The 16,359-nt window shown below is 35.6% G+C and overlaps 2 protein-coding genes across 2 annotated transcripts; one reads left to right on the forward strand and one right to left on the reverse strand.

Moving 5' to 3' along the window:
• Window positions 1–488: 488 nt before the first annotated feature.
• fam181b (family with sequence similarity 181 member B) lies at window positions 489–4,208 on the forward strand. The gene has a single exon (XM_066699377.1). The coding sequence runs from the start codon at window positions 657–659 to the stop codon at window positions 1,641–1,643; it is 987 nt and encodes a 328-aa protein (XP_066555474.1). The 5' UTR covers window positions 489–656; the 3' UTR covers window positions 1,644–4,208.
• An 844-nt stretch (window positions 4,209–5,052) lies between these two features.
• On the reverse strand, window positions 5,053–15,730 carry cmah (cytidine monophospho-N-acetylneuraminic acid hydroxylase). Its single transcript, XM_066699372.1, has 13 exons — window positions 15,459–15,730; window positions 14,723–14,814; window positions 13,917–14,026; window positions 12,979–13,169; window positions 12,436–12,583; window positions 10,681–10,762; window positions 10,212–10,349; window positions 9,458–9,593; window positions 9,217–9,360; window positions 8,771–8,945; window positions 8,249–8,365; window positions 6,988–7,103; window positions 5,053–6,240 (listed from the first exon to the last, which is right to left on the reverse strand). The coding sequence occupies exons 1-13, from the start codon at window positions 15,659–15,661 to the stop codon at window positions 6,150–6,152; spliced, it is 1,743 nt and encodes a 580-aa protein (XP_066555469.1). The 5' UTR covers window positions 15,662–15,730; the 3' UTR covers window positions 5,053–6,149.
• Between the last annotated feature and the right edge of the window lie 629 nt (window positions 15,731–16,359).

The following is a 16,359-nucleotide window of genomic DNA, read 5'->3' on the forward strand; positions in this document are numbered from 1 at the left end:
TGTATCTTCCATTTTTTAACATGTTCTTATTACCTTATAAAAATTCTCTTGAGAGGCTAAACTAAACCTATAATAAACAAATTATATATATATATAATTTATCTTTAATATATGGGTAAAATGTTAATACAGAAAGCATTAAGCTAAGTAATATTAGGAATATAAAAATAATCTAACAAGATATAAACTTATCTTTGAAACCTCTATAGTGTAAATGTACAAGTTCTATTTTTTATTTTAGCTAATCAGGTAATCTTTAAACTTCCACATTTGACAATTATATAAAAATAAAAAGGGCACCATTCCAAATAGCTATTGTTTCTTGTCATAGCAGGGTACCTCTGCAAATCCTTCTTAGATGCAGGTGGTCAAGCACAAGCAAAGAGTTAAGTCCCGGGGACCTTCAGCCACTCCCATTTGATGTCCTGACATCATCAGCCCAGCCCCCTAAAAAATTCTCAAAGCTTCCCCACACACTGTCACTCAGACTTCAGCTTGAGAGAGTTTCAAAGTGCTGCACAACAAGCGGAAAGACCAAGGGTTTACAAGCAACCCTGGAGAAAGAAAACTGAAAACCAAAAATGCCTGCTTAAATCCCATCTTATTTTAACAATGTACTAGACGCCGTGTGAGGAACTACTAAACGATTCAAAGAAATGGCTGTTCAGGCTGCAATCATGAACCCCCACTTCATGCATTTTTGCTTCCCTGGGTCTGTCATGGAATACGAAATGGACAAAAGTTTTGAGGGGGGCCTCCTGGGTGAAATGGAGTGTGAGGGGGACTTCAAGGAGACCACCAGAGACCTCCTGAGCTTCATCGACTCGGCCTCCAGCAACATCAAGTTGGCTCTTGACAAACCGGTGAAGTCCAAAAGAAAAGTGAACCACAGAAAATACTTACAGAAGCAGATTAAGAGGTGCACTGGCATCATAACACCTGGCAACGCCGGGCAGGAAGCTGTCAAGAGGCAAGGCTCACCCCCATCCAACCCCAACAGCAGCTTCCAGTGTAAGCCCCCGCCGAAGCGAGAGGGGATCCAGTCCAACCTGCAAAGCAAGAGCCTGGCAGCCCTCTTTGACTCAGCGAAGGAGATCAGGGGGGAGAAAGGGAAGAAACTGCCTCTGCGACACCGCAACCTCCCCCCCTCTTTCTTCACAGAGCCTGCCAACACCTCCAAAGTGACCTCCACCTCTGGTATGACTCTAAAGGACCTGGAACGGGGCAACCCTGAAGCAGCTGAGTTTTTCGAACTCCTGGGTCCAGACTACAGCAACATGATCACTGATCAAGATATCATCCAAGGCATGCCTGTGAGGATCCAGCAAGAGGTGGCTTTGGAGCCTGGGTCGTATGATCCTCATCAGCTGGTGGGGGGTTTCCTATACACAGAGCCCTGGACTACTTGTAGCAGTTTTGGTAAAAAAACTGGGATCTGCAGCTTGAATTTAAACGAGAATGTGAGGACAATCCCCATCCAGCCCCCTGTGTACTGTCATTCGGACTCCACTGTAGCATCGCCCCTGGAGGAAAATGCTCCAAGCGTGTCGGTGTTCCCACATTTCTTCACAGAGTGCTCTCTTCCACAGGTCACTTACGATTACAGCAGTGGATACAACAGAACCAATTTCTCTTCACTTTGAGATGGTTTATTGCATCATTGTGGACTATGCTGTGTACATTGAAACTGGGTCAGTCAAACAGAAGCTGAGATGCTCCAAAACAACATGGAAATATAATTTCAACTTCATGATGTATTTGTTTGTATGCACTTCTAAATTCACTCTGATGTGTCATGCAACATACTGCTTATTTAAAAAAAGGTGTAGTTGGACTGTTGTTTGGTTACCGTTTCCCTTATTTTGTTTTAAAAATGTCATACAAAAGCTAAACTGTTCTGAAAATCTGACTGCAGTCCGATAGTCTCTAATTTAAATCTCTATTTCTAGAGATTTTCTAGAGGTTTATTTTCTGCTGTCATTACAAAAATATATTGTAGACTATTATATAAAATCAGAAAGCAAATGTGACATTTTTCTCATGGCCAAAATTTTCTTGTAATTTCCTTCAAGGGACATTAGAATGAATATTTGGGTGAGAAAATACAGGCGTAAATAACTCAGTGAATACCTTAACAAAAATCTATACATGTTATCCTCTTAGTACTCACTATATAAACCAACATACAGCAGAATAAACTTGCAAACAGGTTGTACAGCCATGTCATTCTTCCTCAGGGTTTGCAGTGGTAATGTAAACATTTTAAATTGTTTTTCTTTATTACCTGTCCCACAACCAGACTTTATTAATCTGGCTTAATTTATATATACATATATATGTGTATGTATATGATTGAAATACATGTGGCTTAGTAGGAACATTTAATTCCATATCCTACATATTTAAGTACTTGCTACATTTTCCTCAGATCTTTTTAATATTGTTCTATATTACTTATTCCGTTGAAGTGTTACAATGGCACCTGCTTGCCTTTTTTATAGTATTAAGTTTAAAAGAGTAAAGAAACTTGATACATTTCACATATTTAATTTGAATGAATCTATAAGTAATTGAAAGGAGATGTTTCTCTTTTCAAGGAAAGAAAATGAAGCTGCTGGCAGTAAAAACTTTAACAGATACATAAAACAAAATGGACATTTAAAAGTACATCTTCCAAAATGTAAACACAAAGCTTCAATGTCTGGTGCACGGAGCCACAGTGACCAAGCTTCTTTCTGCCATGTTGATTTTTGGTGAAAAATAACTGTTACGCTGTGTGAATTACATTACAATGACAAAAGAATGAAGGAAGTAAACAATTTATTTGTAGCTCACATAGTGTCCTACTTTAAAAACACACAAACAAACAAACACGTATTCAATGTTGTGTTTGCAACACTATTCAATACAGATTATGTTAGATGAAACAGAAAATATAACAAGGAAAATAAATATATATAGAAAAAATAAGCATCTGACAAAGCATAAAATGTTGATTAATGTTGCCTATTTAATGTCTGTAACCTATGTGAAAAAAGAGAAAAAGACCTGATCCAAACAATGTAACGTGTGAATACTACAATTCAGTCAAAGTAAGGGTCTGTTCTATTTGTTTTTTAACTTTGGGAAATAAATCTTGTAATAAAGCACATATTTTTAAATAACATAGATTAACCCAATAAATACATGGATAAATACATAAATAAATAAAACAAACAGATTTGAGTAAATAGATATGAAGTATAAAAATGTGGAAAGGATCAAATCAAGGACATTCACAATTGACTAAACATGTCTGTGTGAAATTCAGGGTCTAAATTAAAGTAAAATATTACAATAAGTCTGTATTAGTTAATTAATTGACAGGGATTGTCTTCACTGTATTCTTAATCCATGGATGGCAATCTAACTTTAGTTTTTCTTAACATGACTGAAACTTGTTACTCTTTGTGAATCACAATAACGTGACAAACATGAAATCTTATCCTTTTTTTAATTTACTTGGTTTATGAAAACTCTGACGACTTGAACAGAACTGTAAAATAAGATCATCCTGATAAAAGGGATTGAGGGAACAGAATCCCCCCAGGAAAACCAGCTTCACTTGCCAGTTTGTAAGAGGCATTCTCCATTCAATAATGATTAGTCTTTTCTGGTAAATTTAGAAGGTTATCTTTCCCTTTCAGAAACAAAACCATGCTATAAACAAACATATAAGAGTTGGTACTATTATCAGAAATCTTACAAAGCAGTATTTTTCCAATATCTTAGAGTGTTAGAAAGTCTTGTAAAATATTGTCATTTAATATGGTATAATGTTTCACTTAGTAGGTTTCTGGTATTTCCGGAGCACTTTGAGACAGGTATCTTCCATTATTTAATATAAGACCAGCAAAAACAAAAGGAATAATAAAACACTTTTATATGAGCTTGACATTTTAGATGTTAATGAACTGATAATTATTCATACATTTTGCAAAGGCTTAATACTTGCTCAAATGTTGTGTACATTTGATTTTGAAATGTCCTGTCTCAAAATGTCCAGGGATATTGGTTTCAAGTACTGAGCCCAGTTGAATGACATTTTGCACTGCAGTTGTGCTTTTTTGTTGATATCCAACATTTATAATATCCTCAAAACAGAAATGTGTGTCGCTGTGAATTGATCATACAAAAAGTCAAAATAAAGCTGGTCTTTATTTCTATCACCCACTGCTGTACTGTTGTATCTGCTATTTACACTACTATAAAAATCATTATTAATTACATTAAAATGTGCAACCATGAAATCTCAATTTTATTTAGAAAATGTATAATTTAACATTATCACAATAAATATTAGATCATATTTAATATTATGGAATACAGGCAATTTAAAAGCATTTAATGTATTCATCATCCACGTTTTAATACAGTAATTTAAATTAACTTCAATACACACTTTTTTCTCTCTCATAAATACATTAAACAGAGAAGTGGAATGCAAATCAGTTTTCAGTTCATCAAATCTCTCATACCCATTATTTTACATTACTCCATAGAGAAGGTGAATCAAGTAGTAAACTTACAATCCATTACTTTGATGCAAACCTATGGATTAACCTATAACTGAATAGAAAACAAGTAATTCAATCTGTCTGTTTTACCTACTTTGGGCTGCCTATCAATCCACAGCCGGCTTTGAAGTTTGTGGCTTTCGGTTACAAAAGCCAATCTCTGTGGTAAAGACCAAGCTACACCATTTTTCACGGATTTTTTCTGTGCCAAGATTGTTATTAACATATATCCACACTGTAACTTTTACGTCATTATAATGTTTTAGGATTATAGAATGAGTTAATGTCTCCATCTAGTGGTGTTTAATTGTACACACTGCTAGCAAGAATGCATCCAATCACAAACACAAGCTTTTCTTCCTGTCAAGGTACAACCACTTCACAAGAAGTAAACCCTTCAGGTTCCCTGGACTAGGATAACCCAGCGCCGTCAGTGCTGGATGGTGGATCCTCCGCAGGAGACGAGCTCGGGAAGAAAAAAGTCACCGACACAATGCCAGATCTTGTCTTCAGTTTATTTTTGCAACAGCACACAGTTTTATACATGTCAGAAGTCAGTACAATACATAGGGGGCAATTTTACCCCAACAGTTGCCCTCTTTAATGAAACATGAACATGTTACATTAATTCCGTAAAATTGCGTTAGATATAAAAAGACATTTTGGACATGTTAATCACAAAGTAAGCCCTGTTGATCAGATTCTGTAAACACAGCAGTTTCCACCACCTCTGAGGCTTTATTTCCTTGTCATACGTTTGATCTTTTAGAGGCACAGTTCTCATTCCATGGTCCCAGTAGGTAATTTGAAGAAACTACTTCTTCTTGAAGTAGTATTGTCTCTGGTGATTGTTCTTTCATTGTGGTCCATCGGCGCTCATCAAGTGGCCGGCAAGACCGAGACGATTTCCAGTGTTCATTACGTGTTATTTCGTCGTTGTTTCAGCAGTTGAGCCCGGTGGGCATCGAAGCAATTAGGTTTCAGAGCGTCCATGGATGAAGACACCAAGCGAGCCAAACATTTTTGTAAACACGCACATATAGAGGGACCAAGGCACAATAAGAGCAAATTTATAATTAACGCAGGATACAGCAACACTTGATCAACACAAAACAAACAGAGAAAAATGAATATTCCAAGAATAAAAGCAGTCCTCGGGCCTATAAGAGCACCAAGGTTTCCTAAGGAGCCACTTATCCAGCTCCACAGAGACCACTCTGGGGTCTGGTGAATTTTAGTTACTTAGTTACTCCTCTACGAAGTAAACACTGCAGTAATTTACATCAAGTAAATTCCATATTTTCCTTCGTATTCTCTTTCAGTTACCTTCAGAACCTCGTGTGCTGAAAACAGCAGCACATTATTATTACTTTTCAGACCAAACTCCTCTTCCAGCTTCTCAAGCCCTATCACCTCTCAATCCCTCGTCAACTTACTCAAACCCTGAATTAAAGCAGTTGTAAGTACAGTAAAACACCCTGTATTCAACATTCTGTTTAATCCTATGCACAATATTATTATTATTTATATTTAGTGACAAACTTCAATAGAACTTGAATGAGTAGATTTAGAGTTGTGAACATCACATTAGTGCTACTTCTCAGGGTCCACATTCATCTGGTCCAGGAATAAGTCCCAATCTGGTGAGGTCAGTGGCAAATTAGTTTGGAAATGATTCCAGAACCTGAAACCACAAAGAATTCACTATGTAACCCTTATAGAAAAACTCAAATTTGTACAATTATTATTATTATTATAGTTTCTTCTGAGTGAATGGTAAAGACTGACTTAGCTTATCTGATTGACACAGGAAACTGCAGAGTGGTTATTTCCACAGGTTTATACTACAATAACATCTAATCTGACAGTACCAGGAGGTTCTACTGAAAAGTCAGTCAGTTAACACTTCTTTACTTATCTGATACAAATGTAGTAAGGCTAATATCAAGAGTGTGGTAAATGAATCTGACAATCAGTGCAGAAGTTTACTGAGGGTAGACTATAGCTATTCGTTTAAACTACTCTGGTACATTTCAAAGAATCAGGATGTTCGCCACTTAACATTGTTGTGTTCGTGTCTTTCATTTTACCACACCAGTAAAGCAACTAATTGTAGTTTTACTATGATTAATTAATTTAATAGTAAATAGTTGATGTTGCTGTCACACCTGTGTTCATATAACTTGTAACTGTAAATATTTAACAAGTGACAACCTTAACACTGGTGGTAAATACTGTGTGACTGCAGTTAAAGAATGAAGGCAAATAAATTACGTAAAATGATATACAGCATTATGTAGGGATATTCTGCACCAGAAGCAAAAAGCACAACATCCTGTGTTAAGTTTCAGGTGTTTGCCATTTCTATGGACAAACTGAAGACTTTAATAATGTGAATTCAAAGTGATTTAAGCGCTAGATTTATACATACTGGTGGTGGTAAATGTCTGGGTCTCTGCTTAGTCGGTTCTGGAAGCCAATGTAAAGATCATCCCACAAGATGCCATGTTTCACCACGTGGCGTATCACCCCAACTCTGTTCTTAATCTAAAAGAGATTTCAGAGCAATTTTAGTTGTTAGCAAATGCCATTAGAATGAGTATGGGAGGTGTAAAATTACATCTAAAGAGTTTCTGTAAGCACACATATTGGTTCATACATTTATCCTAGATATCTCATTCAATGCATGTCTGATAGTCTAGCCTTTTTTATGTGTGCTTTAGTGTGAGTTCTCTTGATGAGTTTCTATGACTTTTGAAGCCTAGCACAATGCACATTGTTTGTCATGGACTCTGCTGGTTAGCTGCTTTGTTTTGGAAAGTATGTGACTAATCCAGCAATCTAACAAATTGCATCACAAATCATCTGGGTTTCATATTTTTGTGGTCATAGAGAGGGAAAGGAAGGAAGTAAGGTAGGCCTGAACAAGGCTAGGCATTTTATTTATTTTTGTCAAGTTGAGTGTGTATTACATTTTGGTTTGCATTAAACTTACCTGAGCAGAATAGTCCTTCCCACAAAGCCCTTGTCTGGATGGCTCATTCTTAACACACCCACTTACCGGTCTGTCACAATACTCACACACACACACTCACACACACACAAACAAATTGAAAAGAAGCCTCTTTGGCAAATGTTAGAGGGAGGACTGCTTTGCAACCAATTTCACAATCTTTAAATCTAAAGAGTGATATAAATATGGTTTCAGCAGACTTTTTTGATGCAATACATTGTTCTGGGTACTATGCAATTGTTTTCAATTGTCTACACACTGTGACTGAAACTACAGACACAATATTCAAATATTGAAGATGTATCAACACCCTAAGCCACCAATGCAGACAACAATGCACTGTACTCACATTGCAATTCCAGTTCAGTCCAGTTTATTTTGAAAAAAAATCACTCACAACTCTACATTTTTCATAATGAAATCTCCAGTGTTCATATGGAAAACATACAACTGAACATGCCAAACATTCACACTCATCTCATCCCATCCCAAGACAGAGAGCAAGATGGGCCAAAGCAGACCATGCATGTTGTGATTTGGGACAATTTGAGTTTCCAACATGCTGCAGTAAGTGGGGTAATTGGAAAAAATAATTTACATGCCTGAAACTCTGAGGCACTGACATAGCAAACTGTGATATAAGTTCAAAGAGGTGCAGTCTTTCTATAGGCATGCTTACCTCTTCATATGAGTGCTCTCGGGCAGGTCGTTCATGGGGGAAAGACAGGTCCAGGAAATCAACATAGTAATCATATCCACCAGGCCAAGGATCAAAATTGTCATCTGTTTCAATCATCTGCAACACAAATGATTGAGGGAAATAAGTACAATTGGAGACATAGTTGTCATTGTGTGACTAACATAACAGCCACAGATCTGGGGTAATGCAAGGTATTCATTATTGTTCATTTTGTATATGTTTATCAAGGGTGGCCATCCAAAAAAGTAGATATTTATATTTTCTGTATATTATTATTGATGTGAGTGGGGATGTTTCTGTAATCTTGAACTCCCTGCTGGGAGAGATACCAGCTCAAGTCCTCTAGGTTTTGACTGGAGTACTTCCTTACTAGAGACTGATCTGTGAGATGTTAATATGTCTTATGTTGGAGCACTATTGCACTTTTGCCTTGGAAAGGTAAAGACTCTTTAGCACTTCAACTTTGAAAGGATATGAGACCAAAACATTTTGCATATTTACCCTTATGACTAGATTGTATTCTCTAAACCCGGCCCAATTATAGTAAAAAATAATCCACTCTTTGTGTTGGAATATCTGTGAATCGATCGCAGAGTTGATCTCAGCCAGATAAAGATCAAACTCCCAGCTGTCTTTGTAGAGTTTTGTCGAAGGTGGGGGATTGATGATGGCCTTACTGCAATAAAAAAACCAAAAAACAATTAAATATAAAACAACACACCACATGCTCAACCCTAAACACTTAAGAGCCTACATGTGCAGTTACATGTTTATAAATAAGTAAGCTAAGCTCTAAGGTTATTGAAATAGCTACACGTGCAATAGACCACATGAAAGAAATAATACTGCTTCCTATTCAAGTCTGCTGAAAGAGGCGGAACATGTTTTTTTCCCGGTGTAGTTAAATATAATTTACATCATTAGGCCATGAAAGGCTATGCACCCACCTATCTGCAGGGTCTTTCAGGATTCGGGCGAGGTCTAGGACTGCTCCTGGTTTCGGTGTCCATGTAGTAATAGAAGGCTCTAGCTTATTGATCAGCTTGTTGAGCTCCTCAGGGTTGTTTTTTAGGTTTGTTTCCATTATATACCTACAATTGTATAAAATATTAACTTATTATTATTATTATTATTATTAACAAATGATTTTATGCTGGTTTTGTATATCATTACAGTTTATAGAAATACCTGTCAGATGGATGAGCCTCTACAAAATACCCTGCAAATGGACAGTATACTCTGGGTTGTAGGGATTTCACCAGCTGTGCCTTGTAGTTGAGCAGTTTTCTTCTTTCAGTCTTTATAAAGTTTGCTTTCCATTCCTCTGTGTAAGCATGGTGAATATACAGCTGAATTAACTGCAAACTGGAATCTGAGTCATGTAGGAAGTCATCTCAGACTGTGCCTGAGCATGAGCTCAATGAGTGATACACATGTCAATACAAAATGCTTATTTGTGAATAATGGCAATACTAAACAAACAGTACAAGTACAAAATATGTATGTACATTTCCAAACATTAAATATTAAAATGTGCACAAATACCTAATATTAAGCCAGGCAAGCACTTAAATTTAAATAAAATGCATACAATATTTAATGTAAAGTATTAATTAATTTACCTATTTAAATTAATTGTAATTAATTGTATGTACATTTTACACACATTTTGAATTACTCGCTTCCTGTTTGAACAACTTATTTAAACTACATACATTTAACCACAATTTTCTGATCACATGTTAAAGAAAAAAGAAACACCTCATTTCATTAGAACCTCTTAACGAAGCATGTTATGAAGAGGTTTCATCACCACAAGGCTGGATTTGTAAATTTAAACATTCTAAAACTTTTGTTCCTTTTCTGATATTCTTGGTTTGACCAAGAAAATCTCACTTCCCAGTTTTTGCCCAATAACAGTAAAATAAGTCATGAAGCTTACCAGTGTACTTCCCTCCTGTGAAAGTCATGGGGAATCCAGCAGCCCCTCCTGCAAAGTCACTCATCATTACATCCACATTGCGGGGCAGGATCCCTCCATTTGGTTGTGTGCAGTCTACAGTGTTCAGAATCATGTGACCTAGTATTTAAAAGAACAAAGCCATTTCTAAATAAAATCAGTAATTTCTTATTTATTTTCCAGTACAGGATGTCTGATATATTTTATTACAGATCAGCTAATTATGGAATGGGTGTGAATAACTCTTAGAATATTTGCACAGGTCATTTTATGGAATGTGTAGAATCACAATATATGCTGCTCATTTATGTTGGTTACCAATGAAATATAATACTGCTAACCTTTAACTGTTTACTGTTACTAGCCTTTAAAAAAAAAAAACTTCGTAATTAAAAAAGTGATGTGATGATAAACTGTTTTAACAATATATTAGCATATAAAAAGTAAATACCTTTATAATCCACAATGATGCACGTGTCCATTTCAGGATGCACACCATCCATCAAAATCATGAATCTTAAATGTTCATCAACCTAACATTTGAATGTGAAAAATAAATAAATATATATATTATATACACTCACCTAAAGGATTATTAGGAACACCATACTAATACTGTGTTTGACCCCCTTTCGCCTTCAGAACTGCCTTAATTCTACGTGGCATTGATTCAACAAGGTGCTGAAAGCATTCTTTAGAAATGTTGGCCCATATTGATAGGATAGCATCTTGCAGTTGATGGAGATTTGTGGGATGCACATCCAGGGCACGAAGCTCCCGTTCCACCACATCCCAAAGATGCTCTATTGGGTTGAGATCTGGTGACTGTGGGGGCCAGTTTAGTACAGTGAACTCATTGTCATGTTCAAGAAACCAATTTGAAATGATTCGACCTTTGTGACATGGTGCATTATCCTGCTGGAAGTAGCCATTAGAGAATGGGTACATGGTGGTCATAAAGGGATGGACATGGTCAGAAACAATGCTCAGGTAGGCCGTGGGATTTAAACGATGCCCAATTGGCACTAAGGGGCCTAAAGTGTGCCAAGAAAACATCCCCCACACCATTACACCACCACCACCAGCCTGCACAGTGGTAACAAGGCATGATGGATCCATGTTCTCATTCTGTTTACGCCAAATTCTGACTACCATCTGAATGTCTCATCAGAAATCGAGACTCATCAGACCAGGCAACATTTTTCCAGTCTTCAACTGTCCAATTTTGGTGAGCTTGTGCAAATTGTAGCCTCTTTTTCCTATTTGTAGTGGAGATGAGTGGTACCCGGTGGGGTCTTCTGCTGTTGTAGCCCATCCGCCTCAAGGTTGTACGTGTTGTGGCTTCACAAATGCTTTGCTGCATACCTCGGTTGTAACGAGTGGTTATTTCAGTCAAAGTTGCTCTTCTATCAGCTTGAATCAGTCGGCCCATTCTCCTCTGACCTCTAGCATCAACAAGGCATTTTCGCCCACAGGACTGCCGCATACTGGATGTTTTTCCCTTTTCACACCATTCTTTGTAAACCCTAGAAATGGTTGTGCGTGAAAATCCTAGTAACTGAGCAGATTGTGAAATACTCAGACCGGCCCGTCTGGCACCAACAACCATGCCACGCTCAAAATTGCTTAAATCACCTTTCTTTCCCATTCAGACATTCAGTTTGGAGTTCAGGAGATTGTCTTGACCAGGACCACACCCCTAAATGCATTGAAGCAACTGCCATGTGATTGGTTGGTTAGATAATTGCATTAATGAGAAATTGAACAGGTGTTCCTAATAATCCTTTAGGTGAGTGTAAATTAAAACATTGATTTGGTAGCCACATTCTCACTTGTCAAGTATTTAGACAGGACTATTACTTAAAAAGTTTAATTTTATTGAGTAATAAAAACAACGTGTTTCAACACCACTGCAAAGACATAGTAGTGTCAAAACACATTGTTTTTGTTACTTGAAGGTAACTTGAAGTAACTTGAAGGTAACAGCAGTATCCAATAATAAAGGTGTATTAATGAGGACTTTGGATAGGCTTATAATTGTTTTCTGGTATTTTAATTGTGTACCCTACATGGTAATTCTGAAACATATTTTGTATGATATGTATATATATTTTAATGCTATTTGTTTTAAACATTTTGGGGTTTAGTTTAGTTGCACAGATGTTGCACTAGTTTGAATAGAAGAACAGTGTACCCCACTGCTTACCTCTTGCCACACTCCAAAAGGGACCACATTGATGTTAGTTAAATTTACTCCACTTCTGTCCAGATACCAAAACACTGGCCTTGAGGTATTGCCAACAAATACTGGGATGTCAGGACGCTTTTCTGAAAGTATTTTTAAAGTGGGATAGCTAAAATAAAATAAAAATAAATCTTTGCAATTATGATTGACAACATCAACGATATACACTTTGTAACTTGTTAAACAACCAATATGTTTAGCATTTATTCACATTAGAATAATTCATCAGTTGTTTCCCGAAAATGAAGCATGTTCCAGTATTGTCATTCAACGTGTTATTTTAATTTAAAATCTTATACTAACAGAGGATATTTTGCAAACTTCAGTTGACTGAGTATAATTGATAAATAATAATATTAAATAATACAGATTAACTAAAATAAAATAGTATTAGGATAAAAACATTCACATGAATTAGCATGCCCAAAATTTTAGGTACAATAACAAAAAAGACATTGGTGGTTCCAAATAATTTCAAAAGCAAGCATTGTTGTACTAGTATACCTGAGATGGTCAGCATGCAAGTGACTTATGTATATTAAATCAGCACGGCACAATGTTTCCAGACAGTTTTCTGGGGGCTCATGCAGCAGCCACCAGCCTCTTGAAAATGCGGGGCCTGTAAGCCAGGGGTCGAACAGCATCCTCTTACTGCCTAGTTTGAGCTCCGTGCATGCATGTGTAAGATAGTTAATCTGAAAGAAAGCAACCACATTTCATCAACATCTGCTACATTCAACTGTGTAGTATTTCCGTCGGTGTAGGTTTAGGCGGGGTGGGGAGAACTTGTCCCATTATATAGAGAGTGTAATTTTGTCCCCTCAATCAAAGGGTTCCCTCCACTTTATGAAAGATGTGATCTGTAATAGACATTATTTACCCCCGCTCAATAATTTGACAGCACCCCAACACTCACTGACCCATCCCTGAAACTAAAGTTATGCCTCTGAGTATTTCCTGAAAGGATTATGAACAAAAAAAAAAACCTACTTCCATTACTACTCCTATGTTTATGTATTGTTAATTTGCTTTTACACATTCTGCACCTCTACTTCTAATGATTAAAAGTGATGATTCATGATTAAAAGTAGATGACCAAGTTCAATAACACCTCTCCAGGTTTTCAACATTTAAAACAAATGTATTAATTATTAAAACAAATGGTACATCATCCAGTTAATCCATTTAACCTTTCTCCACTGAGCTTTGAATGCTTCTGTTCTAATATTTTTTTCCAAATGTGAAATTCATAATAAAAATGCTGGCACAATTCTATCAGGACTAAGAACTAGATTAAAAAGTTTTGATTAACAACATACAATATGTAACATTTAAAATATATATATTTTGACCTGCGGAATCATTTAAAATATTTATATAATATTATAATAATCAATATACTCATGTGTTGTAAATTCAATGTATGTCAATACAACACATACCTGCACTTCTCCAAATTGAAGCTCTTCAGGAGTCCTAGGGTCAGAAAGCCAAGGATCAGGGGGGCTCAGTTCTATAAGTTGAATCCCCCCACTTTCATCCATTTCAACAACTGTACAAGAAGAGCATGACATTAGGAGAACATAAGAAAGCCTCTGCATTGAGGTTGACCTTGAGTCCCTCAGCTCCAAGTGATCAATATAGTTCCTCAATAAGACACCTATTGTGCAATAATGACAGTGATTTTCCAATAGCTTTACTTTAATATCAATTAATAATTCAAAGTTGCCTGAGGAGTGGGTGTGCATGATTGTTGAGCGGGGTATTGCGCAACTTGCAGCGTTTATTTGAAATGCATGAGATTTTTCCAAGGGGGTGCTTTTATAATTACATTTAGGCGTGTAACATAGATTATTCATTTTCTCAGTTCTTTTAATTTACCAATTCAAATAAAAGTTGTAAAACATGATTTCAAGTTATTTGTCATTACAGGTAAACCTCATGTAATGTATATGTTTGCTTTTGTTGAACAAGACAATTTACTCAATGGGAAGGACTCATTGTTCTTATTTGCATTTCAGTTAAGCCTTAATTGCTGTGAGTCATATGGTTCACATAGATTGGTAATTTGTCTACTTAAACAATACAACATAAATTGGTAATTTGTCTACTTAAACAATACAATTTTTAAAATATTTTCCTCACAGGTTCTCTGCAAACTATATAAAAAAAGAAAAGGCAAATAATAATAATAATAATAATAATAATAATAATAATAATAATAATAATAATAATCCAAAAAAGTTACCAAGCTCTTCTTGATGAAAACTGTCAGGTGGATTTACATATTTCATAGTAGCAACATCCAGTTTCCAGTAATGTTTGGTACAGCGGACTGTTCTGTTAACAATTAACAGAATACCAAATAATAACTAGACACTTTTATTCTGTGTATTGCACAACAACAACAACAATAATAATAATAATAATAATAATAATAATAATAATAATAATAATAATAATAATAATAATAATGTAAGCCAGGAGTACTAAGCGATTTAAAGAACCAAAGCAAACAAATAAAGCGTATTAATGTGGCAGATCAGTTTGATAAAAGAAAGCAATGCACTATAAAGGGAAAGTAAATCATCATCATCATAAATACAGAACAAATAGAAGCATTGTGCAACATCAGAACAGATGGGTCTCAGAGCAAATTATCGAATTTCCTTTTATTTGCCAACATTTATCTGAATTACCTATTAAGATATAAACATGAGGTTACTAAAAGACTTGCATAGGCTATGTTTGAGATTTTATTAAATCCCATTTTGTGGGAGTAATAATTGTTCATGTACAGTATTAAAAAGACATTATTTTGAGCTTAGTTTTAAGTGACATTGCTGAAAATATGAACATAAAATACAGATTTGTAAAGTGAAAGGCTGGTACAAAATTGAAAACAAGAAGAACAACCCGCACCAAAAATAATAAATAAATAAATAATAAAATAGAATAAAACATTGAATAACAAAAAGCTTTACCGTCTGTTTATGTCCTCAATGTCTTTAATAAACAGTCCTCCTTGATGTTTGCACTGATTCTTGCATGCTCGCAACATTTCCTTGTCTTTGTAGATAATGTAACATTTGCCATCTTCTTTATTTCTCTTCAGGTTGATGCCGTCCTTAAGCTCAGATGCTTCCTTAAAAGTTAAAGTGAAAATAACTTTTGCTTCTTGGGCCATGAGAACCTGTCAGGCAACTTTTATATTTTTAAAAAAATGAATACTATAATACTAACAATAATACTATATATTTTAAAATAAATATTTGAGTTGAGTTGAAACATGGAATCAGTAAGGAATGAAAGTAGCCACACACCCTTATAAGTAATTTTAAAACAAGTCTGTTAAATATTCTATGCTGATTGGGCAAGATGGGTTACATAGGAATATGCATATAACAGTAGTTCCTATGGGCTGGAACATACTGAATACATTTTTAATATTGATACTGAGCTTTGAGAAAAACAAACAAAGTTAAACTTGTAAGTTTAAATTAATCTTTAACTCATATATAATATTGCAATGAAGATGGCTGAGACAATTTGTGTCAATTGAGATTTGTGGGGAAACTAGATTTTAGATTACATATTTTAGATTAGTCTTAACAAAAGTAGTGTTTGGCATCTTTAATTTACTGAAGTGTAACTTCTGGACAAAGCAATCTATAAAGAGTTCCTCTACTTTTAAATTAATTGAATGTTCTATATATTTATTGAAGAAACCTTTGAAGAGCAATGCTTCCCGTTTTCAACTCAGACTTTGTAGACAAAATGATCGGTTCTTATTTTCAGGCTGTACTTCCAGATACTTCCATAGTCTTAAAATAAATTGTGCAACATAGTCTGAAGGAGGAGATGCAGCCCTGACAGCCCCATAAA

This window comes from Amia ocellicauda, chromosome 3 (genome assembly GCF_036373705.1).
Source record: "Amia ocellicauda isolate fAmiCal2 chromosome 3, fAmiCal2.hap1, whole genome shotgun sequence".
NCBI lineage: Eukaryota > Metazoa > Chordata > Actinopteri > Amiiformes > Amiidae > Amia > Amia ocellicauda.